This window comes from Cygnus olor, chromosome 3 (genome assembly GCF_009769625.2).
Source record: "Cygnus olor isolate bCygOlo1 chromosome 3, bCygOlo1.pri.v2, whole genome shotgun sequence".
NCBI classification, from domain to species: Eukaryota; Metazoa; Chordata; class Aves; order Anseriformes; family Anatidae; genus Cygnus; species Cygnus olor.
In genome coordinates this window covers 67,925,045-67,952,244 of record NC_049171.1, presented here as the reverse complement: position 1 = coordinate 67,952,244, position 27,200 = coordinate 67,925,045, and the positions used below count along the sequence as shown (strand labels likewise).

Below are 27,200 nucleotides of genomic sequence, written 5' to 3'. Positions count from 1 at the left end.
ACTGTTGGTGTAGTGCTCTGAGTGAACAGATTGTTTTCACCCTGATGATTTTGAAACATTGAACTATTGTTACAGTGACAGTTGTGCCTGAGTAAACAGATTTTAGTGAGAGAACTCAAACTGGGAACTTAGTGAAAATTCCTGAATCCCAAGGGCTGCTTTAAGATGTTCTTGGTCTTAATGGACTACTTCAGATTTAAACGATGAAATCAGAATGTATTTTCATAGTGATATCTAAGTAGTATTTTTCTGGAGGCCCTGACCCTGCAAAAGTACTGATCAGGAAAAATTATACAGTGCTTTTGATTTAAATGTACATTAAGATTAATGAGTGAGAAAAATTTCACTAAACCTTCAACCTGTGCTGATATTTTTCACTTCAGCCTGTTTCATCTGTAAGTCTTTCTCAGTAATTCCTTCCTTCTTACCCCCATGTTACCTAACATACATTAGAGGATTCTGAAATTGTTTCTACGTTTTCTCTCTCTTTTTTTTTTTTTTAATTCTTTTATTTGTTTGTTTGTTTGTTATGCAGTGCCACAAACATTTTTGAGTAACATTCCCTCCTATGCTTCCATTGTTCTCCCACTTAAGTGTTTCAATATCAGAAAGCTTTAAGAGATGAGTGCACCTTGGAACATACTGACTAAATTGGACTGAAAAAGACAAGACTACTGAATTCATCAAAGAAAAAAATGCCACCTGACTATCCCATAATTCAAACAGAGCAATTCACATTTTCTCCATAATTCTAAATTGAAATTTATCAAGTGTTTCCACATTTAATGCTGTACATGCAGCTGACTACTGAGGGTTTGCTATGGGTGTCCATTCCTTACCAAAGAGAAATACTGAGATCTTAATATCAACTTTAAAAACTGCAAGACTATTACTCCCCGCCCCCCCCCCCCCCCCCATTTTTAGATCTCTCTTAGGTCACAGATAATCAAGTGTGGATATTTAGCACCAAACAGACTCAAGAACAGTACAAATCTGGCATCGTTCATGCCAGAGTCTCATGACCAACATCTGCAGAGTTGTTATCAGAAAAAAAATAAAAAATCTTGGTACTTTGAAAAAATCTAAGTAATCAGAAAATCTAGCTACGAAGTAATTGAAGTAATTGAAGACAACAGAATTGTGCTGGAAGACAGCCCAATTCCCAGTCAATCAGGTCATCCCAAAACACAGCAATGTATTCAGCCTTGGAGAGACACTATGAGCAACCAATCTTTGGGGTACCATCCCCTCTTCACTTTTGTGTTATACATGTGTTTTGTGGTTTTGGACCAATTGAAGCTTGCTTGTAGGATAGGCAAGAAGGTTGGTTATCACTCATTCTGACCTCACATACAGTTTTTCAGTCTAACTGGGGTGAAATCCAGCTCATTTTTTGTTTATACTCTCAAGGCTGAATGCTGTTGATCTTTTGCATGTGTGCTGGAGTGGGAAAGGGAACAATGAGTCACATCAGGCCTTAGCATACAAGCAACACTGCTCTATCATTTGCAAGCCCAAGCTGTGAACCAGGCTTTTCATATTGGCAGTTTTATAGTACCCTATTATCTTTGCTAGATTTAATTTAAATTTTGCCTGACACATCTGATAATCAGAAAGTACCCTCTTTGTCTCAGTCAGACTGCATGGGACTTCTTCTCTGCCAGGCTCCAAAAAAAATAATATATATATATAAAAAAAACCACAAATAGCACTATCTTCACTCACCTGACCTAAGTTACTTAAGAGACAAAAAGAAAAAATAAAAGTGACATATGAAAAGAATTCTCAAACCAAAGCCAAAAACTACTTCTAAACCTGCCCTCCCTCCAAAGGCTGTTGCAATTCTTAAGTATACCTGCACCTAAATTCCAAAAGTAAATAAATAAAAAGAAATATATATATATCTTTCAAGAAAAAGACAGCTCCTTCCCTCCCCCTCTACCTATATTGTTCATACTGTTCATTTTTTGTACAGAGTATAACATAACAGGTTCCTTGCCCATGGTACAGATCGAAGCAAATAAACATGTGCTTCTTGGAATATGCTGGGCTTCCTTTTTTTTTTTTTTTTTTTGACTGAACAGTACTATGCTGTGACTGCAGCTGTTCTGAAAATTTACTGACATCCAGCATGTCTAACAGTTTCTCTTCTGAATTTTAGCAAGCAAGATGCATGTGTTCTTAATCTCACTGAACACTGTGCCTGTGTACAAATAATTACATAATGTGTATGCAAGAAAAAATTGTCTTCATGTAACAGCTCAAAATCATATATTTCTATGTTAATGGCAGGGCCTGAAAGACTGAAAATGAAACTAAAAGTTCTACTTAGAGACAAAGGTCAAATTAGAAACCATCCAAATATGTGGTATTCCTAGCCAACTGTAATTTTTGATCTTTTAAGATTTCATTTACAAGATTATGTTTAAACAATTATTCTGATAAGCATCTCATGCTTTTGTTGCAGCACTATGCATGTTACTTGAAGAGATTTGAGATAACTTCCCTGCTTGATAATGAAGACACCACATTCAAACTCGTGCCATGTTTGTTTCAAAGGTTGTTTTATATATCTATATATCTATATATCTACATCAGTATTGCTACATTTTACAAATATTTAAGACTTTCAGAAAGGAAAATACTTCAGAATCGAACCGTTTCTGTGGTCTAGTGAAGAAAACTCATTTCTAAATTTGAATGTTCAATTAATGTACCTCAGATTCCCCAAGAAAGTAACTTTCAGATGTTTATCTTACATTAAGAAAGGGCAATGGCAGAACAATTTGGAGCTGAAATTAAACCCAAATGCCTTTAATTCTAACAGTCCCAAACTAGACAGCCTGAGATTCCACTTAAACCTAAACAGGAACAGCCTTGTAAATACTTAACAATGCATCATATAGAACTCATGGCTACTGCATTAGTCATTTAGACAGCTGGATACTAATGTTAAACTTAAAATGAACATGAAAACAGACAGTAAGACTGTGTTAGCTAAACCTGTATAAAGCCAGTAGAAAACAGAAAAGTGAAAAAAAAGTACTCATAACTGAAGTTTCAACAAGCATTTAATTCTATGAAATAGTTAAAAAAAATCACTATTAAAATCAGTCTTAAAATCAGTTTATGATTAAAAAGGATGTAAGGTCCAAATTACAGTACAAATGTGCACAATGGCAGTATTACTGTCAGTTATAGTTGTTCTTCAGATCACAGCTTCCCCTTTCAGGGAATAAATTTATAGAACTATGAACATAACCAGCAAAACTTCTAGGGAATATATTGTGAACAGGGAAAAAGAGAAATTGAATCATAAATCCAAGAAAATGTAGGCTGAGTTACATGTGGTTACAGGATATGTACTGGACAGATCAACTCCAGTAAAGTCTGACATTGCCTTTACAGCCTCTTTCCTTCTCTGCTTTTTGCTTGTAGCCATGCCCCTTTGATGACACAGTGAGCAGACAAATATAAAGTCTGCTTTCTCTCACATGTATACACTTGTATTTAAAAACAGCAGTAAAAACAGTCAACAGTTTCTTTCAGACAGCAAAGACATTTTAGGAGTTGCAAGTCTGCATTAGTTACAAAAAGCTAATCTGGGATCCAAAAGCACTAGCTGTAAAACAAAGTATACCATTATTACTGTCAACTACTTTTAAATAGAGCAGAAAACAGGCATTTCTAGCTAAGGCAGTGATTTCTACATATCAATATTTTTATCTGTTTCTCAGCAAGCCAAGACTTCAGAAAGAACTGTACCAATCAAAAGGAAACAAAAATAGCTGCCTGCCTTGTGATATCACAATTACAGTCTGGGAGATCTGAATCCACACTGCCGTCCTCCGCCATCCTCACAGCTTGCAAGTCCTCCGCCACCACCATGAAATTTTCCAGCATTAAAAAGAAGAACTTCCACTCCAATAGCTTGCAAACACTGTGCTTAGTATGGGGGAAGGAAAGGGGACAAACTCCTTTTCGCTGGTAAGTACTGTACAGAAAATGTTGCATGCCAAACAAATGTTAGCAGACGTTGCTTGATAACATGAGACTGAATGGTGACAAGTGGTCATGTTTCTAAATAAAACTTGCATTCATTAGCATGTGCCAGGCTTGATCTCCAGGAATGTGGACCATGAGTGCAAGGGGAAGGGAGGAAAAAAAGACACCATACAATATTACTTTCCTTGCAAAGCCTGAGCAGTACCAGCAAAAGCACTGCTAACTGGCTGTGAACATAAGTAACATTTTGTGCAGCAGGCTGACCTATCAAATAAATTCATCTGAAAGTATAAAAATCTTCTAGAAGGACAGAAACATAAATTTTTGACGAAGAGACACAACTACCTTTCTGTAGCTGTCTTTTCTTCAGTTACGGACCTCCTCAAAATGGAGAGGCAAATAAAAATTTAGGTAACAAAACAGAACGCGACAAAGAAAGACTTTTACAATACCACCCAGCACAAAAACAAGTAAAGATACAGATTGGACTCATATTATCATACTATATTACTAAAGATTTTTTAGAGCACCTTCTGTTAGTTCACATCTGTATGGAAAAAAAAAAAAAAAATATATGAAAAAAACACCAAGAAAAATGCTCCAGGCAAAGGCTGACTGTGGCTCTACAGAAAAGTGTGCAGGCTATAATATTTCATTAATGATATCAAGGATTATGATCAAAGGATATTCAGAATATGAAAAGGTGTGTTTTATTATTGACACTAGAACAATTAATCTACATTTACTAGCTAAGTGCAGCCAAAACTTATATGATATATTCCAAACTCAAAAATATCAATATAGGAACATACTTCAATATATAATGATGTATTTGAAAGAGCCTCTGCTGTCTTCTAAATATCTGCTTGGGGAATGCAAAAATTTTTGTTCAATTAGTTAACCTGGTTTTAACTCCTATCAGCCTAAGCTACAGCTGAACTAGCAAAATCTCCATAACTTAGCATCAAACCTCTCCACTATTTACTTCCCAACTTCAGAAATGCAACATTCAAACTTTCCATAGTTTTTTTTTTTTTTTTTTTTTCGCTTCAGTAAGGTCTGGAAATGGAGAGGGTTGTACAACTGCGTACGATAGTGCTGTGCATGCTAGTTAGAACGAAATAGAGTAGAACAGTTCCAGCTGGAAGAGACCTAAAACAATTATTGAGTCCAACTGTCAGTATACTTTGTGGCTGTCCCAAGGTCAAAATCAACCACCTCTCTAGGAAGCCTGTTCTACCCTCTGGGTAAAGATTTTTTTAATGTCTAGTCTGAACCTCCCTGGTGCAGCTTTGAACCATTGCCACACGTCCTGTCTCTAGATACCAGGTAAAAAGGATGAGCACCTCCCTCTCCACTTACACTCATCAGGAAGCTGTAGAGAGCAATGAGGTCACCCCTCAGCCTCCTTTTCTAAAAGTTTGACAAACCCAGTGTACTCAGCCACTCTTCAAAGGGCATGACTTTCAGCCTTTTAACCAGCTTTGTTGCCCTCCTCTGGATGCTTTCAAGGACCTTAACATCCTTTTTAAGTTAGGGAGCCCAGAACTACACACAATGTTCCAAGTGAGGCTGCACCAATGCTAAATGAATTGGGAGAATCACCTCTTTTGACCATATCGCTGTGCTGTGTTTAATGCACCCCAAAATGTATTTTGACTTCTTGGCTGCCAGGGCACACTGCTGGCTCATTTTGAGCCTCCTGTCAACCAGCACACCCAGATCCCTTTCTGTTAAGCTGTTCCCCAGCCACTCATTTTCCAAACTGTACTTAGTCCAAAATTAAGAAGTAAATTAGTTAAGAAGGCTAAATTGAAGGCTTAGTTGAAACGTTCAGGGAATAAAAGTAAGTAAATACTTCACATACATTAGTCTAGTGCTAGGACTTGACACCCTGCTTCATGATAACAGAATGAAAAAGTTTAAGTGGATAAGTTTACATAAGTTTAAGTCTGTATATCCCCTTCCTCTCCACAACCCAATAACACCGAATCCTGAACCCTTCCCTGTGTCTATATAGGACATTAATCTCTAATACTGAATAGACAGCACAGATGTTTTAAAGACCTGTTTTACAGTTTCTGAATGTCATTGCTTTTCACTCAAAACTTCCTGAAGGTATGATTTGAACATAACATTTGAAAATTTGTCTGAGGAAGTGTTTGAGAAGACATAAAAAATATACAACAAATATATGTCATGATCAACAACTGGTGATGTATCACATCCTCTAAAACAAGCAGGCTCCTCAACCGTAATGCACCACTTCCTGACTTGTTGTTCTGAAACTATACAGCTTTCATTACTTTAAAATGAACTGCTGTAAAAGTAGCTGGAGCCACAAGAATGCTTCTGCTTACATAAAATTTACTGCTCTCATGCTTAAAGATTTCAGAGCAGGAATGCAGTAAAAGCATAAGAAAAAAAAAAAAGGTTACAAAAAAACCATAAACCAAAGCAAACCCTTTTGCTGCAAACAAGACTGAAATACTCTTAATTCATATATCCTTAAATAACAGAAGTGTAAAATACAGAGTATACGTTTTATGAACTGCGTATACAAAACCATGCCAAAATTATTGTCTGTAACAGGAAGGAGGTTGTATAATGACTCAGAGCAGAAAATATTGAAACAAATAAGCCAATTTTGTTCATATATCAAACAACAACCCTGTATTTCTTTAAGGTACGAAAATTGCTTTTATGTTGTTCACCTTGACAAAAAAGAATATTCAAGTCCAATGTGTATATGTCTACCTTCCATTACTTTTCTCCATCAGTCAAAAACGAATTGAGCAGACTTAGTTTTAGAACTGCTCTTCTGGAAATTCAAGCCAAAACAATAACTGCACTGTTTGCATTGCTCTGCCAACATTTTTATTTTTAATTACATTTCTACCCAGATTTAAGCACTCATCTGAAGTAAGATTGCATTGAAGAAAGCTCAAATAAATCTGGCTGCAACCAATCCTGTGTCATTCTAGCAGATAAAGTTTCAAATTGTCTTTTTACTTGAAGAAATAATGTCAGAATAAATAATGCAAAGGAAAACAGGAAAGTAAATTTCACAGAAACGTGTTGATTGCTGAGAATAAACTCATTCACATTTAATAATGAAAAGGCAAGCAATAAAAAGATTTTGATTTGATTTTTAATTTATGATTCTTAATTTAAAACAAAACAACTGTTTTACCTGGCTGCAATAAGATCCAGAAGATGTTGCCATCTGTCATTGATCTTGCCAAGTTTGTACTCAATCTCTGATGCTTTACTCTCATGGCTGGCTTTAACAAGTCGCTCTCCCATTTGCTGGAGCTGGATTTTGTTCTCCTGAGCTACAGCAATTTCCTCTTGATAATCCTGGACAGAAAAGAACAATCAGAATATAAATACTGAATGCATTCTGCCCTACACTACTGAAGGAACCATACAGGAATACAAGTGAATGTTAACGTGTTTTTGTTCTTCTGGTGATTGGTACAGTGGAGAGACAATCTCTTAAATATTAGGGTATAACCACGAACAACCTTATCAGAAGAATGGAAAAAAAAACCAAAACACAACCAACCAACCAAAAAAACCCTTCTACAAATACATCTGCTATAGTTAAAGTCATTGCAGTAAATTCTGACTGGACGTTTAGTAAAGCACTCAGTTGCCTTAGACTTTATATTCACTTAATTTTCTGGCATCCTGGATAGTCCCACCTTAAAAAAGACAGGAAAAAGCTGCGAAGTGAGAGGATAAAAATACGCACTGGAATTTATAAACAGGTAAAATCTCTATTTCAGCTAATTCAGTATCTTCTTTGCAACACAAACCAAGCAAGAGTTAAAAAAAACAGTTTGTAATTGCACTATACCTTTTTAAGTTTCTCAATCATTTCTTCTATGAGGATGTCACCATTTTGAGAAACTTTACTTTCCATTTGTGTCAGCCACTCACAGAGCTCCTTGTTCTTCTCGCTGAAGACAGCCCACTCATTCAGTCTCTCACTAACTTGCTGTCGACGTAAGGAGACCTTAAAACATTTAAACAGAATAAATAAATAAATAAATAGAAGTACGTCAATTTAAGAGATAGCTGAAGCACTTTGTGCCTCTGTGTGAACTCCTCTGGCCCTGCAGATGAACTCCAGCCACTTACTTCTATTACAGCAAACTGGAGTTGTACTGCAAATACTTTGCATGACTCTTTGTAAGTCGAGAGATAAGTGTTACTCTCAGGATTCTCGCTAGTTACATCCAATTGCATAGAGGGACTCATCCAAGTACTATGCTTAGTGTCATGTCAATATATTGTTTCATAATGTCTCTAAGGTTTCATTAGAAAGGGGAAATTTTCTTAAAATTTTTGTTCACTTATAAAATGCAATAAGGTATATTAATGGTTTCTTTTTAGTCTAATAGATTAATTAAAAGGAAGATATAAATGCTTGACCAAGACCAAAAAAAAAATATATATATATATATGGCATAGGCCAAACTACAAGACTTCATGATTTGTGCATGAGCACAAAGCTAAATCAAAGAGACACTACATTTTTCTTCTTTTTCTTTTTTTTTTTTTTATTTCTAAAATAGCATATGCAATTTTCTACTTGAGTCCCAATACACTCATTCCACAGATGACTATTTCTCCTGAATCGCTGACACCTTCAGAGATTTCAAAGGACTTGAATATGTCCTGACAAGGAAGAATAGGCATAAAACAAACAAGCAAATGCTGTAATTTGTAATTAATACTGGAAGAAGAAAAGTGTTGCTAAGTTTAAGAAATGAGTAATAGTCCATCCTTGACAGGAAAAGGATGGAAAATGAAATCAAAATAGTAGCAGAGGGTGAGCAGCAGTTGTTTCTGTAGTTTCAGACACTTGAACCACTACTTATTTCCTTTTCATCGTACTCTGAATTGCTTCTGACTTTATATCAGCATTTCAGCTGAGAATATGAAGACTTCATCTGCTCTTTCATAAGCAAAAGTGATCGTTGTGTTCTTTGACTACCATGTTATGTTTAACAGTAGCATACAGCATGATCTCAACATTTCCCTTTTGTGGTTTTAAATTTGATGACAGCTTTCCGGATATAAGCAACGGTTGAACACAATGTTGCACTGGGTTACATCCTGAAGCACTTAGTATGTACAAAACTTCTTTACTTGGCTACCTCCTTTCCCATAAATACATGTACAGTGACTAGACCATAGATTAGACGTACCCATGTTGGCTCATTCAAATGCAACTAACTTTAAAGAAGTTCTGCACTGTTAAATGTAAAGCACTTTTTCTATTTTGAGGGTGGTTTTGAGGCCTTCATAGGAAACTGATGTGATGTAACTATTGCCACAATATCCCTGGTATGCACTGCGACATCTACGAAACCACAGAAATAACATTATCCTAATCTGAAAAGCTGGGTGAGGGAGAATCCACTATTTGCCTCTCTAAATGCAAAAAGGATGCAGGAAATAACACTAATAGCATGATCACAGAATCACAGAATGGCCGAGGTTGGAAGGAACCTCTGAAGATCATCTGATCCAACCCCTCTGTTGAGCAGGATCACCCAGAGCACATTGTGCAGGATGGCATCCAGGCAGGTTTTGAATATCTCCAGAGAAGGAGACTCCACAACCTCTCTGGACAACCTGTTCCAGTGCTCTGTCACCCTCTCAGGTTATGTACCTGAAAAATCAAGCAATACTCTTCATCTCATTGTGCAGCCAAGTAAGTCACCCTCAGAATAAGGGAAATGCAGACACTAACATCTGAAGAAGGAGGAGCCGTCAGCAGAACTGAAGGTATAGAAGTAATGCTGAGCTGAGAGAGGACATCATTTCTGTGCACAGCTAGTGCACAAAAGCATGGCAAACTGTATTAATCCTGTTTTCCCCATGCCACAGTCCCACAACACACAGTATGACTTTTTGTTGTTTTAAATATGACCTCATAGGCATGGCAAAGTTCAAGAAATATAAAAATATAAGCAGTAACTAAAGGAAACATTTCAATGGATATTATCCCTGATCCAGCAAGAGTTCAAATTTGAACATTACCTGTGCCTACATGCATCTTTTCCAAAATCTGCCACTTGCATTCAATTTTTCCTCCAATACCTTTTTAGTCTGCATACTCATATCAGAGCTCAATACTATACTTGCCTGATGGCACAGCTCCTCCCACTGTCTGTGCAGAAGCTCTATTCGCTCACTGAGGACTGAAATATCATCTGCACTGATATATGTAGACAGGGACTCCTTCAGCAGAGAGAGGTGTGCAAGGTCATCTGTCCATCCTTCAACAGCATTCTCTAACTCCTTAAAAGAAGTGCATAAGGAAAAAAGACCAGTTTGCTAACAAACAGAATAAAATGAATGTGGTGATGATGAAGATGAACATTCTTATCTCACTGAATTAATGTCATATCTGAGCAGACCCACCATTTGGACTACTTCAGCCCTACCTAAAAGAAAAAGAATACACCAACCCCATATGTTCCCCTATTTTCAACCCCAGTAGAGTATGATACATCAGCTTTGTAACAAGTAGCCACAAACTAAAATAGCATTCAAATGTCTCAAATTCAAAGGGTTTGGGGAGTTTCTAGTATTGATTTGGATTTCTCTGTAGTGAAAATACTTTCAAATTGTACCACATTTCTCTACTGCAAGAAATATAGCATAAAATATTATCTAAGATCCTCAACCTCAAATAAGAAGCACTAAAATGAGTGTTTAAATACCATGAGCTTAAATCTGAAGCAAGAATTTATATTATATAAATATACCATTACTTGTTGTTTCTACAGTACTTTTCAGACCCTATTCTAATCTCACTTTGATCAGTTCTATGTATACCCTGCAGGTTTTACATCATAATGAGATCACTCAGGTATTACACAGTTCAAATGTTACATGGATAGATTTTTAGCTTGTCACAGTGATGTGGGGTGGGTTTGCACAGTCAGTGATGTAAAGCCTAAAGAGGTTACTGCACAAAAGCAAGCAAAGATGAGACAACAGTTAGCAGAGATCAAGTGCTTTACCTTGCAACGAATCTGCTCTGTGTGCAACTCATCATGGTGTTCTGGCAAAGGCTGAGAAAGCTTTTTTTTGAATGATCTTAGCTTCTCCAGGGAGTCTCCTATGCCCTTTTCAGATTTTTCCCAGTCCTGAAGGCAAAATGTTTGACAGACTTCAGTTCAGATCTAGATTATACTTCTCATACTTATGTTGGTTGATTTGACTGACTAACCACTACACATTTCCATAACAATAGCAAGCACTGAATTTCCCCTTTAAATAATACGCAGGGTCGTAAAGCTTGGGTCATATGCACAGTCATATCTTTTTTGTTGTTGTTGTTTTAGTTTTGATGTAGGTCTTTGCTAGCACTAATATACTAGTCAAAGCCTCCTGTTATTATAGCATTGTCTATTTACAACTCCATCCTTTCAGAAAAGCCTTTAACTCCCCAAATTATTTTCAATTTCCTTTCTTGAATGGCTGATGCATCAAGCCAAATTATTTTCCATTTCCTTTCTTGAATGGCTGATGCATCAAGCTCCAGAAAAAAAAAATGTTGGGGTTACTGCAAATTCAGGTCAGATCGAAGTGTCTGAAGTACCTCCTCCAAATTATGGTCCTAGCAGCTACATCTAGCTTTAGTGCTTGTATACTTTCCAAAATTTTAAATGTCTTCAATACAATAAAACCCATCAACTGTCATGTGACAGCATAGCTTTGCCTATCTCACCTGTTTGTTAAAGCCTATTGAAAAGGTAATCACACAGAAAAATCTGTAATAAGCCAGTCAACCCTTAAGAATGCTGGTTGTATTATACTAGGAAATACAGGAACTTATTTTAAATTGTCTATTTGAAGATATTCTCCTTCTGTCACTGCCTTAGTATTTCTCTCCTTCCATTTTTTCCAGTCTATATCAGTATTTCATGATCACCTTCAGGATGGAGAATTATAAATAACAGGTCTTGCAAAAAAACCTTTTCTTTAGTGTCTTTTTTCTTCTCTCCTTAATAAGTAATATGGCCTTACATGATGTATGAGGTTATGATGTTCTTAATGCAAGATATACTCTTACACTTCTCATTTTGTCAGAAGACTACTGAAAAGTCATGTATGTAGGACCAAGGTAGCAACATGTAATGAAGTTTGGATATCTGTGGGATGATTTATGCAATTTTTGTGGTAATTTCCCTACTTCCTCACTTTCAAGCATCAAGTTCTATATTTTCTTTGGCCAAAATACCACAGAACTTTTAGTTTCCGTAGATATAAGCTTTCATGACTAAAATTTCCTGATGTAATTCCCCAACTAGAAGCAGAGGTAGGAGGAACAAGGCTTGAAAGAGGAAGAAAAATTTACTTATCTGAACTTTTCCAAAATAATATTTAATTTTCTTGCATTGCTTTGCTCCTTGCTATTTACAAACAAAACTAAAGTGTCTGTAATTGTGGAATTCTATTAAACTGCTGAAACTGTTCTAAAACCACTTGACCTATTCTCTTAATATACACAAGTCCAATTTTCATTATCCTGCATGGGAAGAGCAAAAGGGAAAAACAAACAGACCAAATTTAAATCCTGGACTACCATCTTCAGTACTTAAAATGATGTTAGCAGGCATTCTGGATGCTGCCTACATTAAAAAAAAAAAAAAAAAAAAAAAGTTCAATGCTCCCTCTTAGTGTATTACCTAAGTTAGCAAATACTCGAGACTCTTGAAGGAAGCACCAGCTATCAGATGGCTAGGGAAATCTCAGCATTGGCACATAGAAGGAATAACACAGATAAAATTTTCAATACAGTATGTATAAAAACCAACCAGCATTGTGCAAAATAAAATACATTTTTGCTCTATGTTGAAAATAGGACTGTTAGGAATATCTTTTATTAGCAGTGATGTGGAAATATCGATTAAAAGATATCAAGGAATATATAAGCCTGTTCCAAAGTATTACCTCTTCTAGTTTAAATATTTGAAAATCAGAGGTAGTGAAATGAAATGGTAATGCAGTATACATTCAATTGCTGTATTTGTGCTCATCCCTTGAGAACACTTGTCTTATCAGCGTTCAGAGTGAGAAACTGTGAACATGCTGAAAGGTACAGAAGAAATTATACACTTACTTTCAGTATTAAAGCAAGCTGTTTCTTCTGTTCTTCCAGCTGGGTGCTAGCTATCTTCCAGCCCTCCTGAATTTCTGTAAGCTCTGTCTGCAGGGCTGCCTCAGCTCCACTGTCAGCAGAGAGCAGCAATTGCTTGCCAGCTTCCACAGCAAGGATGTAACTCCCTTGCTGCCTTAGAACAACTTTCTCTTTAAGCTGCAAATATAAATGGATTTCTGTCAACTTTGTCTTTTTAATTACAATTAGCAGTTCAGTATAATTCATCCTGAAAACCATATTTTACTAATTCACTTCTATTTGATTGCATACTTAAGCATGAGCTACAGCTCAAATACTTTGATACTTTTTTTTTTTTTGATCATTTACTGCAGCAGACCATTAGAAAATTTCTCCAAGGAGATAAAGACATGGAAGACCTCTCTCTCTCTCCTCATTCGTATCAGCATTTCAATTGATCTTGAGGAGAAACAGTTCCTCAAGAGCACATTATGCTTATAAGCATTATTATAAGTATTATAATACAGCATCATCTGGCTAAAAAAGACACCAAACTGCTAAATAGATACCGTTAACCTCACATGAAAATCACATCAACCATTCAAGGTACCCATTCTTGTTAGCTAGAATACATTCCTCAAATGGGAGATTACTGTTTTTTGTTTCAAGACAGCTTCAATATGAGGTTAGTTACAAAACAAACAAAAAAAGAAACTAACAAAGCTTGAGTAAGAGCTTGTTAAGTTCATCACTGCATGTTCTTTACTTCCTTTCCATCAAAGTGTTGCTTTTGAGGCTATGTCAGTTTCAAAGAATAACTGATATCTAATACTGCTTTCTACCAGGCACATAGTATGACTCTAAAGTACTTCTAAGAATATTTTAAATGATGACGACAAAAAGTTGTATTATTTCTTCTTTCTACAACACACTGGACATACCTGCACTTCATCCAGTAATGCTCTGACTTGCTGCAATGGGATAGGAGCATTTTCCAGCTCACTCACTGGCTGACAGGACATTTCCACCAGCCACTTGCGCAGTTTCTCTGCCATCTCCCTGTAGCGCTGCCACTGGTGGATCTGACTGTCAATGATCCCCCTCCTCTGCTGTGCCCGACGAATTACTCCTTGCCATTGATTACTTAGAAGTGTCAGCTTCAGATTAAACTCATCCCTATTGTAAATTAATAAATAAATAAAAAGCCATGGTAGCTTTCATACTTTGATCTATTTCTTTAATGAAATAAATTGGAGGGAAAGGAAATGTGTTTTTTGGCTGCTGATTATTAAACACTAGAAGAAAACTACTGAAGTCTAATGACAGTTTACTGAGGATGAGAACTCCACACATCATATACATGGAGAATCAAAGGGCTCCAATTACCTTTTTTTTTTTTTTTCCTAAAAAAAGAAACTCTTCTCCCCCCTCAAACATACAAACAAACCCACAGTTTTTGCTAGCTTGGATTATCCAAATTCATAGTAAATCATGGAAATTTCATGATTTGCCCTCAAATTTACTACTGAGCTAGCTCAAAGCAGGTGTAGGATGTACAAAGAATTAATAAAATTCTCACATCCTAGTAAACAGTTCTTCTTATATTAGGACCATGATATCCTTAGCAAAATCAATGCATAAGTGTGAAGCCACTGGTGTTCCACTGATTCCTATTCATTTGATCAGAAGCATTTAAAATAAAATCTCTGAGACAGGAATGAATTCCTATTCCATCATATTTATGCTGCAGGTTATTTTGGCACAAATCAAGAGTAGCTCACTGTAAATCAGTCACTGCAGGCTCCTTTGGTGAAAGAGATATTTTGAAGGTACATCAGAATAGGCATTATCAAACGCATCACATATATGTAAGACAAATATCTGTCAGAGAAGTAGCCTCAAGGCTGCTGCATTCCCAAATGCAGCACATCTACCCCATAGCATCCTAATGAACACTGTATTATTTAAGAGCTGGCTGATTAATAGCTTAAGCATATAGATGGTAACTTCTGTCTTGGAAAAACATTATCTGAATACTAACATCTTGTGCAACATTCTCTGTTCAGAAGTCTCCCACTAGTTTAAGTATTATTTCACATAACCAGCAACAAGAACAACACAAGAATGGCTACCTGTCATCCACTTGTCCTTGTTCTATGAGGTGCTGCCCATCAGAGATAATTGAATGCAAAATCTGCTGGCGACTGAACATCTCTGCCTGGAATAGCTGTTGTACAGGAGACAAGGATGTTAAAGAAAGGTTTTACATTTTAATTCTGTCTGTATGAAATATCTGTATTCTGTGGTAAAAAGATTTTTCATTGACTACTTAAAATCTTTTTCTGAGAGGATAGGTGAAATAAAACCTTATCAAGCATGAAGAACTCTGCTTAGAGAGGATGTACTCAAACCCTAACGCAAGCCAGAAATATTCTTGTCAACATCCACTTGTTCTGTGCATACATATTAACTTTGTATATAAGAGGGATATTCTGTTATGTGAGACCACTTGCCATTCCAATTTCTTCTCATGTGTAGATCACTGTCAACACAGAAATAGGAATTCAAAGAAGCAGGAAAGGCGGACAGGTATTGAAACGCAAAATACCAGCACATTGAAAAGAACAAACAAACAAACCACAAAACAAAACAGTAAGTGCACTGGCAAGCGACTCCCTCTTCCCCCACCAGCACTTTCTCAAATGCTTGTCTCAGTGCATTGGCACTTTGTAGGAGTCACAAGGAATGTACCAGGTCTGCAGATAGATATCTGGAGAATTGCACAAGAATGACTGCAAGTTTGTCATGAAAGAGTTATCTGATGTGGATGACAGTGTTAGCTCATGATATTTGGAAAAAGCACCACATCCACATCAAAGGTTTGTAAATAACAGTGGGAAATTATTTCTAAATATGGCCACTGAGGTAGCTGGGGTGCTGTTCAAATAAACATTAGCAAAGTTAAGAGTCAGCACTGGAAAACTGATAACAGAACTGGATACATCCCAATATCCATTCTGGGAATGTATGTGGAAATAGAATATTTTCTCATTATGTGCAAGGAAATAAAGCAAAACAATCTGGAAAGTCATCTCAAGGAATTTAGATTTGAACCTTCTCTTTCAGCTGGCAGGAGTGGAAAGCAATTTCTTCATAAAAAGACACAGTTTACAACGTTTTATTAGGGTGAAATGCAGTATTTGGATAATTGGCTATTAATTCTCTAAATTCTGAAAGATGACTTTATAGTCGAAAGAAAAAAAAACCTTCTGCTGAATAGCACTTATCTGAACTAACTGCTTCAGACAGTTGAAGCAGATCAAGTTTTCAGGAGAGAATTACGCTGAGGTCTCGAGACATGCAATTGCATGCAAAAAGATCCGTGTTAACCCCTTTCAAAAAATATAACTGAGTGGACAATACAACAGTAGGAAATTATTTGTTTAGACAGTGATGATTTGTGGACATTTAAATCTCAAAGAGCTGAGATATCTCAAATTACAAAGATACCCTGTCCAGTTAATGCTGGCAGCACTGAGAGGAAATGAAATGGATGAGATTTGCAAAAGCAAATGCAGTTAAACGTTAAAGCAAATATCCGCTAAAGCAAGCAAAAAGGATTGTGAATTACTTTCTGCTTAAAAACGTTCACCCGAACGTTATGCTGACACAAGGGGTGGAAGGACACAACTCCCCTGTGATCTTTCCTGAGTACTGGGGTAGGTCAGATGAAAAAGTTGTGGGAACTGAAACTGCTGTGGCCACATGGGAGCTTTGGTATGAAAATTGACTTGTCTTAATTGATCTTTACTAGGATTCTTGGCAGTAACAATATGGGTGGAGAAAAAATGTGCATCACTTGACCTCACCATAGAATCAGAAAAGCATCCTCTAGTAGAAACTCTGAGTCAGTTTTTCCCTGCAGCAAAAGCTGGACTAGTTCTTGATTTGTTGTAAACAGGTCTACAAACAAACGATTCCAGCACAGAGCAAAAATCAAATCAGTTTGTTCTCCAAGGAAATGTTACCAAAAGGAACGCAAATGGAGGCTGCATGATGAATTATGTAACTCAGTCTTTGACAGAAAATTCTTGCTCTTCAGACACGATGTATGTTGGCAATTTAATGGTAAATTAACAAAACCAAAATAAAATGAAAGAACTGAAATCTCCAGTTAGGACTAAAGACAAAGGGTCAAAGTGCATGAGGACAGTTTGGTCTTATGGGAAGACCAATAAAACTTTGATTCCCTTGGTAGAAACTAATCTGAAGTAGAATAAGTATAGGGGACAAGCAGTCAGAGGCATCCCAATATATTATACACAAAATACAGACAGATAAGCAAACCCTCCACAAAACTGGATATCACTGACATATTTGCATGCTGTTGTTTCTAAGTTAAGATATCCATAAAGAGTGCAAGCAAATGTAATTCAATTCATCATAGAACCATAGAATAGCTCAGGTTGGAAGACACCTTAAAGATCACCCAGTTCCACCCCTCCTGCCATGGGCAGGGAGACCATGCACTAGATAATTCAAGACATACTATTATATTACTCCCCAAAAGAATGTGAGTTCCACCTCTGTATAAATAATATGTGTTGTAGTTATGTATATATATACATGATGACTTGCCTCATGTGCCCTCTGTTGCTCTAAAAGGCTCTGGTAGTTTCCTGAAATCTCTGCTGCCAGCTTCTGCTCAGTCTGAACTAATAAATCCATCCAGGTTTCACACTTCTCCAAAAAGGTCTGCTTCTGCAGCAGGAAAGACTGCAGCTTACTGAAAGAAAGAAAGGAAGGAAGAAAGAAAGAAAGAAAGAAAGAAAGAAAGAAAGAAAGAAAGATGGATTCAGGTAAGGTCTCCTGCTCTCCCACATAGTATTGACTCTTGCAGTAAGTTTTCCAGCAGAAATCTAAATCAGATAGTATTGATTTTCCCATGCAGCTGCATCATTTAATCTATCTAGACAACATTAAAAAGAACCAATCTTCCTTATTTCAAATTCTAATTTATGGCAAAACCATAATCTCAACTCATTGGCTTCTATCTTTATTCATGAGTACACTAAAGGAAAGGAGCTTTGGTTAATGAAATATCTGAAATATTTTTTATACTCTGCAAAAGGTATACTTTCTAGCTATTGTAATATAAGAAAATTATACAATAATCTTTAGCTATCCCCACCTGAATCTTTCTGTAGTCTGAGATGAGATGAGAGACCAGTGTCTGTTCAGGTTCTGCATCCTTTTGATTTCTTTATCATTCAGAGGAAGTCTGTAACCCAGCTCATTAAGACGGTCCAAATCTGGGGCCATGCTACTGAACTTCAACATCTGACTCTGCAAAAAACAATACAGGTGATAAGCAAAAAGTTCAGTAATTACACTAGTATAGACTAAGCTAGCACTCAGTTAAATTTGGAACAGCCTTGGTTGCCACCAAGTGGCAAACAATCCCTATGCCAAGGAAAGATTTGATTTCCAGTTTTCAGCCTCTTTGGTCTCAGTCTAGAAGAATACTTAAACAGAAACAGAAGTAAACTCAAATTGCACTTACATATATTGCTGAACTAGAGATTTACCTCTAAGAGCTGCAAAAATAGGCTAGTGCTTGAAGCTACATGTCTATATTGCCAAGAAAGCTTTTTTTCCTTGTTTGTTAAACTGAATGTTAGGCTAGTATACCACATTGAACTTACTCAATTTTTATATTATTATTATTATTTTTCTTTTGCAGTACAGAAATGTCCAAATCATTAAATTAGGAAAAAGTGCTATGCTTGTTAGCATGCACAGTGGAAAAACATGTATAGTTAATCCTGAAAGAAAAGTAATTGAATATTAAAATGACAAAACCAGCCTAGGTGGCAGAGACCATCACCTTCCTGTCAGGGCCTCCAAAAGAAGAAGAAAGATAAAATAAATAAATAAATAAATATAAAGGCAACACAAAAATAAAGAGAAAAAGAGTTTAAACGTATTTTATAAGGTACACAGTATGAATGTTTCAGTACACTTCAGTATATCAATATATCCAAAATGTGTAGATGATTTGGTCCTTAAACTAAATATTAGTGTGGCAGGAACTGCATACATTCAAAAAACGTTGAGAGAAAAGAAGATAAAGGAAAATTGCTAAAATTTCCACTCCTATTTTGATTTGATATTCATTTTAATCCAAATCCTTTGTTTTTCCTTTTGTTCTTTACTCAGGAGCAGAATAACATGGACAATCAATCACTACCTGACTACCATCAAACCTATAATTTCTCAGTCTTACGCTTCCCATGAGTGACAGTTCTTTAATATGTATAGAGTAGTATTTGTGCATACCCTGTACAAATTAATCAGGCCAACGTAAAAAAATGAACACTTTGTGCATTTATTACTCACTTTGAGTTCCTCCATCCTACTCTGTATTGCTGAGAAATCAGATGAGTGACTAGGATCCTGTCCTTTCAGTATTTCTTCTGCTTCTGTTACCCAGACCTCAAGGACTTGCAGGTTCTTGGCAAAGGTTTGATAGTCCAGGACTCCAGCCTTGAATAAAAAAGAACCCATGATTTAGGAACTTAGCCACATAGCATCCTTCTGGTGGTTATGCTCCTGATTATTCTCATTATAGATTTGCAAACAGAGGTATAGGCTAGGAGTGATTGCAACCGTTGCTTTGTTTACAGACTGTGGATATAGTATTTATTATTATTATTATTTATTTTTATTATTTTTATCATGGGGCTTTTGCTGTAAAGTCCACACCAGGTGAGAAAATGGGATTTTTCATCATAGCAAAAGGGCAGCACTTCAGCAAAATATTAAAAGACCTCCTCGACTTAAAATACATAGCCTGCTCTAACTTATATAAAATACTTCTCTGTTTAATGTACTCTGTCAATAAAAAGAACCACCAGTTTCTGCTATTGCAATTTCAAATGAAAAAAAAATCTCTCCTTACATTAATGAGCACATTCTTGACGACACTGGATTTCTTGGACAACTCCACTTGTCACCCAAACAGAAGCCACTGCCTTGTTGCTTTCTTATCCATGCACTTCCATCCCCTATGAAACACATTCTGCCACTCCTTTTCTGCCCTTTAGTCCCTAGTGACACTTGCAATTAGCAAAATGTGCCGTACAAGCTTTGACACAAATAGTAGGTGTCAGTATGGTCACTGACATTATCAGGAATTGTTAAAATCCATGCTACACAGTTGTTCAGAATCTTCTCTCCTTTGTTTTACCACTAAAGAACAAGCTGGGAAGAGAGGTTGCCACTGGGGAAGCAGTAGCTGTGGATCTAGTCATTAGCACTACTGCTGTCTGCACAAAGAATGTTGCCCTTGGCATTCCAGATGGAAACTTTCCCCCGTGAGGTTTGCACACTCTCTTCCCAGAAAGTGGACCTTCTTACAAGGTCTCTATACTGTACTTGAGCATTTTTTTTGCTCTCATCTTTGGCTTCCAGGGAAGATTGGGAAATGCAGATGAACAGGTAGCACCATCTTCTTTACCCAGGTATTTTTGGCTAATTGTGTTTTCAAGTACAACAAGATGATTGGATGCAGGAACCGAAAACACTCTCTGCAATACCTGAAGTACTGTTTGCTGCTTGCGGAGAATTTGTTCTAGGGTTGACAGATTCTGGTTCAGAGACAGTTGATCAGACTGTATAGCTGCTGCTGCTGAAGCCTCCACCTGGCTTTTTAGCTCCTCTCCCAGTTCTTGAAGAACAATCAGTGAATCCTGTACTGTCTTTAAATCAACGAGTAGATCCTGTGGCAACACATTGAATAAAGATATGAATAGTTAACCTGACACTCAGTTGATGCCATCCTCCCTGATATATAGGAGAAATTTAATCAATAAGCACCACTACTACACGAAGAATTTATATTTACTACTATATTTCAATGCCAAAGTGTCCACTGTCACTTTGCATAAAAAGGAAATGATATGCAGAATAAAACATATCTTGAATGACGTAGGTGCAGAGGAACAGAAAGAAGTGAATACTCAGCTGTCATTGAGTAAACTGCAGTTACTGATGAGGCAACACTTGTTGAAAAAAACACTTTTGATTTATTGACATGCTGGTCCTAAGCAGTGGCAACCCTCCCTGTGGATCAGCTGAGGTCTGACTAGATCTCCTTTTTTTTTTTCTTCTTCTTTTTTTTCCTTCCTGGTATGAATTACCAGGAGGGATTAAAAATTAACTTTTGTAAATTGTGTAATGCAATTATCAGACTGAACTATTTGAGTTGCCTGTCCAACAGACTATGGCAGCAAATGCTCAGAATGCTCATTAATGTGTTAATTTTTCACCTTGCAATCGTTTTTCTCACCCTAAGACAATTGCCATTTTAATTTTCTTATCAATGACACTTAACATTAACTTGAACTCAAACACACCAAAACATAACCACATAACAGGAGACAAAAAATCCTGCTTCTCTGGGACACAGTATCGAAAATAGAGGAATCTCAAGGTTCCAGAGTCAACACTGTTCTTCCATGTGGAAGGATAAAGACACCAAAAACACACACATAGTCTTTTTTCATTCAGAAAAAGTGACTAGCCTTGACTTGTGGAAATACAGACAAAGGATCCTGTTTCTTTCTACTATAAGGAGCTCAATGGATTTGGCAGAGATTCTTGCCAAGCAAGAAATATTTTGATAAGTTGGGACTTAAGACTGAATCAAACAATAGAATTTATCCACCTTCTCCAGAGAGATGACTTCAGATAAAAGCAACATAACACAGCAACAAAGAATAGAGGGATCACATAAGTCCAAGAAAATCATGAGATTTGGGTAGCAGACATGAAGCTCTCTCTCCTGCACGTGAGAGATGCTTCAATAAAAAGAAAGTTTCCAATACACCAAATATGTAGTTTAGTAATGGAGAGCCTGTTGTGATTTTTAGCTCACAGAGCTGTTGTAAAGTGCAAAGCTTAAGTGAACATACATTGCAGTCCTGAATCCAAGTGGTTACTTCATCATCAGCAATATCTTTACTGGTTGCAGTCTTCAACAGTTCATTAATTTGATCTTCCCGTTGACGGACCGTGGAAGAGCACTGTTGATAACAGTCCTTGTACCTCTGCCACAGCTGAAGGAGACCCTTACTGGAACGCAGCCGCTCTGCAATCTCCTGCAGAAGATTGTTCCACCTGGTGAAGAGATTGGATGAATGATCAAACTTTGGTAGCTCACAAGAACTACACCTGCCCCTCTTCCTCACTGTTGTTTCCAGTGTCTCTGCCCCTCTTCCTCAGTGCTGTTTCCTGCGGTCTTCTGTCTTTTAAGAAATTTGATAATAATCAAGATTCAGACATTAGGAGAAAAAAAAGGAATCCAAGAAATACGTTGAAAGGATGTTCTGACCTGTCACACCAGGTTTGATCTGTACTGCATCTTGGATGCTGCATATTAATGTTTTAGGTCAAAGCTGGAGTACACTTTTTGAAGTGAACCTGCTGCAATTCCCACTTAGCACACCTTGGTTCACCACACAAAGCAGACATAACTGACCAAGAACTGCCAGTATCAAATTCCATCAAGGGCCTGAAAGGCCCAGAACAGGTGTAAATATGAAACCATTTATTCTGCTGCAGTTTCCTCCCAAACTCTCACAGAATCTTTAAATTCATAAAGCCCCATAAAATTAAAATACTTCCAGACTTATTAAAGCTCTAATAGTTTCATTATCCAATTAAATGTCTAATTCCTCTTTGAATTCTTAGCTCTAATGGCACCCAAAAACAGCTGCTTTCTGAAATGTACTGTGTTTATCAAATTGTCTCATTATTTCATTATCAAAGAAAAATCACAGCATTTTCAATTGTTATTATATGACAAAATTATCTCATAAAGTGAAAACCTTGTCAGTCATCACTTAAATCATACAGTATCTTATAATAGAATGGCTTAGGTTGGAAGGGGCCTTAAAGTTCATCCAGTTCCAACCCTCCTGCCATGGGCAGGGATACCTAGGCCAGGTTGCTCAAAGCCCTGTCCAACCTGGCCTTGAAGACTTCCAGGGATGGGGCATCCACAGCTTCTCTGGGGAAAAAGTCTTCTCCCCATGTTTCCAGTTTCTAGTACAAGATGAACCAAAATAAGTTTGGCATGATTGTGTTTTCAAAAACAAACAAATAAACATACAAACAAACAAACCCCTGAAACCAAATACAATAGTATTTCCACCACAGCAGTTTTCGATCTTGGATCAATCAAATCTTTCTGTAGCTTCTCTGAATAAACCTTCAGACTTTCCATGGCCTGGATTCAAAGTTGGGGAAGTTGTTTGCCAACCTACTGGCAACAGCTTACATCTTAGATAGAAAAGCCTATCATGCTCTTCCCACAGCAAGAAATTGCAAGCTGAATACTGGAGAAACTGAGACATGCACAGCAATGCAATTTTCAGACAGAATTCTTGCATTTTAAGTGCAGTATTATTTCCCAGGACAAGAATTATCATGGTTGCAAATTTGCCTGCAGCCATGCATGGAGCAAAGCTGCTGACACTAATAATCCAAATCTCTTGCTAGAGAAAACGTTTCTTTTATTATTACTAGTAAAATGACACACTTCTGCTCCAGCAAAAGGAATAAAATGAATAAATAAATTTAAAAATACATAAAATATAATAAAAATAAAAATGATGGAAAACTGAGTCCATGGTTAAATGCAAATCTACCACTGAAAGTACAGTTCAACATAAACAAACTTTCTACCTCATATTCACTTCCTTTAAAGTGGTGGTGAGTGTTTCAGTCACTGGTGGGTGACATTGTTTTAACAATTGATTGGTCACGGTGCCAAATTTCTGTAAACTATTTTCTTGCTTTTCTAGTTCATCCTGTAGGCTCTGAAATAGAAGAAAAAATAATGATACACAAACTGTATAATGTAGAAACATTTCAAAATGGTATGTATCAATTGCAATATATGGGTTATGAAAGCAAAACTAGATTTCATGTGCATTGAATCTAACCAGGAAGTGTTTTAATATAAAGACTATTTCTAGATACATTTGATTCAATATCTCGGTGTAGCAAAAAGTATTTTTTTACCCAATATTTTCTAAAAATGTAAAAATTTTGTAAAATAAATTATCCTAAGCAAATACTTTTGCACCGACAGAATAAGTGCAAGGAACTCCCTCAGAAATAAAACATTAACTGGTGTAAGATATTAAATTAAATTATGTTTTCCTGTTCAGAATTAGATGAAAAAGTAACAGAATAAAAAAAGCTTTATTCTAAAAAGAAGGTTCTTACTTTTTCACTTAACAGACAGAAGTATTGCTATCAGGGAAAATGTTCCTTTTTAAAGAAAAAAAAAATTAACTATATTATTACAGTTTGAACAGTTCAGCAAATCTCAACCTGATTAATCAATATACACAAAATAAGTAAAAAAGGGCTTTAAAACAAAACAAAACAAAAAACAAAAACCCACAACTTATCGTTCTACTGACTCCTCATGTCTGATATGTAGAAAATGAAAACATCGAAGAGTGGCTGTGAAGTGTATTAATAGATGTTCTTTAAATCTTGATTTGGAAAGTGAGGATTATGCTTAAGGCATTTGGCTGTATACGTCTGGACTTCCAATCACAGAGAATATTTAATTTTAAGCAAAATGCTTTTTCTATGTAAACTAGATCCACAGATATAATTTTATAAAAGATGTCTCAGTGTTTGGAACATTCACAGGTCAAAATGTAAGCAACAACATAAAAATCTACAAAGAAAACAATTTTATCATTTTATTTATTTAGTTAGTTAAATGAAAAATGTAATGGCTACTTGATAAAGTGCCCTCTCAATGTCATAAGATTTTAATGTGCTAATACGTCTGTAATTTCATTCATTATCAGCTAAAATGTACATTTATTGCATCCATGCAATAAGGACAACATTTATCCTTAAATCCATCCTTAGTGTGGCAAGAGGCATGGTATTCCTTTTCACCTGAAGGTTATGAACTTGGACCTTCACAGCTTCCAAAGAACCAGTAAGGAGATAAAAACGGGACAAAGAATATCTGGCTTCCATCAGGTAACTATTCAGTTCTTCATAAGCCACTTTGTAAATGCTCCACTGATCAAGAACAGACTGCAACAATATCTTTAGTTGGCTAACCTAGGAGGAGGGAAGGAGAAGAAAAAAAAAAAAAAAAAAGGTAAATGAAAAACATTCAAGGGGTTTGCTTTCATTTAAATTATTTCCTTCCTTTTGATCTCAGATTCTACTTGTTATTCATGCAGAACTTTAAACTTGTTGGAGAAAGAAGAGAACATTTTGCCCTACCATCAGCTACACTGGGTATAGCAGAAAGTTCTGTTTGATTCTATAAAGCCACAGAAGACCAGTATGGTAGGGACCAAAAAGATATTGAGTACATTCTACCTTGCTTCGAAGAAGGTTCAAAAGAAATTTCTTGAGTCCTTAAGACAGGCAATCAGCCTCTCAAAGTCAAGAGAGGCTAGTTCTAACACACTGCATTCTTCCTGAAAACATGGACTAATGTTACCAAGGTTCAGACGATGACAACTGAAACTGATCTCTTCCTCAGTCTGCGTGACCCATGTGCTTAAAAAGGTAGTTACTTATGGATCATTTGGTACTTTTCTACTATGTATCAGCATATAAACAGCTTAAATTTTAAGAATGTAAAACAGATTCTGTGATTCTGTGATCCTTGAAATAGTAAATATTATGTACACACAAGCTTGAAGATGGATGAAAACAGAGACACAATTCAGAATCTCTTCCCGTACAACACAGAAGAAATCCACTAGATGCAAAATGCTAATTCTTCTCCTACATGTTCTAATTCCTGGAACTATGGTTTGCCCTTTGATAATTGTTTTACCATGTGATCCAAATTGGCCCAGGCATGGTTGATTTCTTTCAGTGTATTCATAACAGTAGAAGAGACTTCTTCCTTCTTGTTCTGTATCAAAGACAGGCCACTTTGTTCTATGTTTTCTACTTCTTTTTCTTTTGTTCTTATTGATTCTTCTAATTCCTTAAAATAAAAACAAGACATCTGAATATTTTTGTTTGTTTACTTTAATGAATAATGACTTGAGACAGAAAAGATAACCATAAGCTCCCCAGTTTTTACAATGTTAAAAATAGGAAAGGCAAACTTGTGCACTTTGTCTTTTTTTCTCAAGAGAATTATAACTCATCAAAAATTTTCTTGAATATTTTATCTTCCCTTTAAATCACAGTTGCATATCTTTAATTTAAATAGAAGTATGTCATCTACATTAAAATTCTGTTGTAACCAGCTGCTCTCATGGAAGAGTACAAAATTAATTAAAAATAGGCTAGCAGTTTGAATACATGGGAAAATTGTTGTGTTGTCTTAGTTTGTCCCAGAACACAGAGGGCTTTTTAATCAGCCCAAAGTTGGCTCAAGCCCCTGGAAAAACTGAATTTTGCCACCCAAAGAAAAGGACAAAATGATTTCCTAGGGAAAGATGTCAATTTGCCGTGCCTCCCCACACACAGTGGAATCTTTATTCTTTTGCCAGGTCCCAGCAAAGCCCCTTGCCTGAGGACATCAAGTCTTCCCCTTTTCTAGATGACAAGCTCATTGGACTCCAGACAATGACAACAAGCAACAGACTGTAGGAATTTTCCTTATTGCCTCCACAAGGCTATATGTTGTTGGGAAGTATTATTATGATCTAGTAGGTGGCATTCCTGCCCATGGCAGGGTGGTTGGAAGTAGATGATCTTTAAGATCCCTTCCAACTTGAGCCATTCAATGATTAATGAGCTCTATAACATTTTGCTCTACTCAGCATTCCCCCACACTAACCCAAGAAAATAGAAAGAAAATGAATGGCTTGAAAAGAGGTGAAGAAAATGGGGTTGAGTATTTAGGCACAGAGGTTATAACACCTTGATAATGGCTTGTTTTGCTGCTTGAAGCAAGTGCTTACTGTATTGTCAAGAGAACCCTAAATTGGTCATGGAAATGAAGATTCATAGTTCTCCAATGCCAAAGTTC

General features: G+C 36.5%; 1 protein-coding gene across 28 annotated transcripts in view; it reads right to left on the bottom strand.

The window, feature by feature from the left end:
* Positions 1–27,200, bottom strand: part of SYNE1 (spectrin repeat containing nuclear envelope protein 1) — a 302,466-nt gene that overhangs the window by 33,519 nt on the left and 241,747 nt on the right. For all 28 annotated transcript variants that reach the window (XM_040553823.1, XM_040553826.1, XM_040553827.1 and 25 more), the window contains 15 exons: positions 26,049–26,204; positions 25,145–25,315; positions 23,903–24,036; positions 22,129–22,333; positions 20,752–20,934; positions 19,553–19,699; positions 18,345–18,499; positions 17,792–17,939; positions 15,286–15,380; positions 14,095–14,329; positions 13,157–13,351; positions 11,052–11,177; positions 10,168–10,323; positions 7,868–8,026; positions 7,199–7,365 (listed from right to left, as the gene is read on the bottom strand). In XM_040553823.1, coding sequence (XP_040409757.1) covers positions 7,199–7,365; positions 7,868–8,026; positions 10,168–10,323; positions 11,052–11,177; positions 13,157–13,351; positions 14,095–14,329; positions 15,286–15,380; positions 17,792–17,939; positions 18,345–18,499; positions 19,553–19,699; positions 20,752–20,934; positions 22,129–22,333; positions 23,903–24,036; positions 25,145–25,315; positions 26,049–26,204 — 2,432 coding nt within the window. The remainder of the gene's footprint in view (positions 1–7,198; positions 7,366–7,867; positions 8,027–10,167; positions 10,324–11,051; positions 11,178–13,156; positions 13,352–14,094; positions 14,330–15,285; positions 15,381–17,791; positions 17,940–18,344; positions 18,500–19,552; positions 19,700–20,751; positions 20,935–22,128; positions 22,334–23,902; positions 24,037–25,144; positions 25,316–26,048; positions 26,205–27,200) is intronic.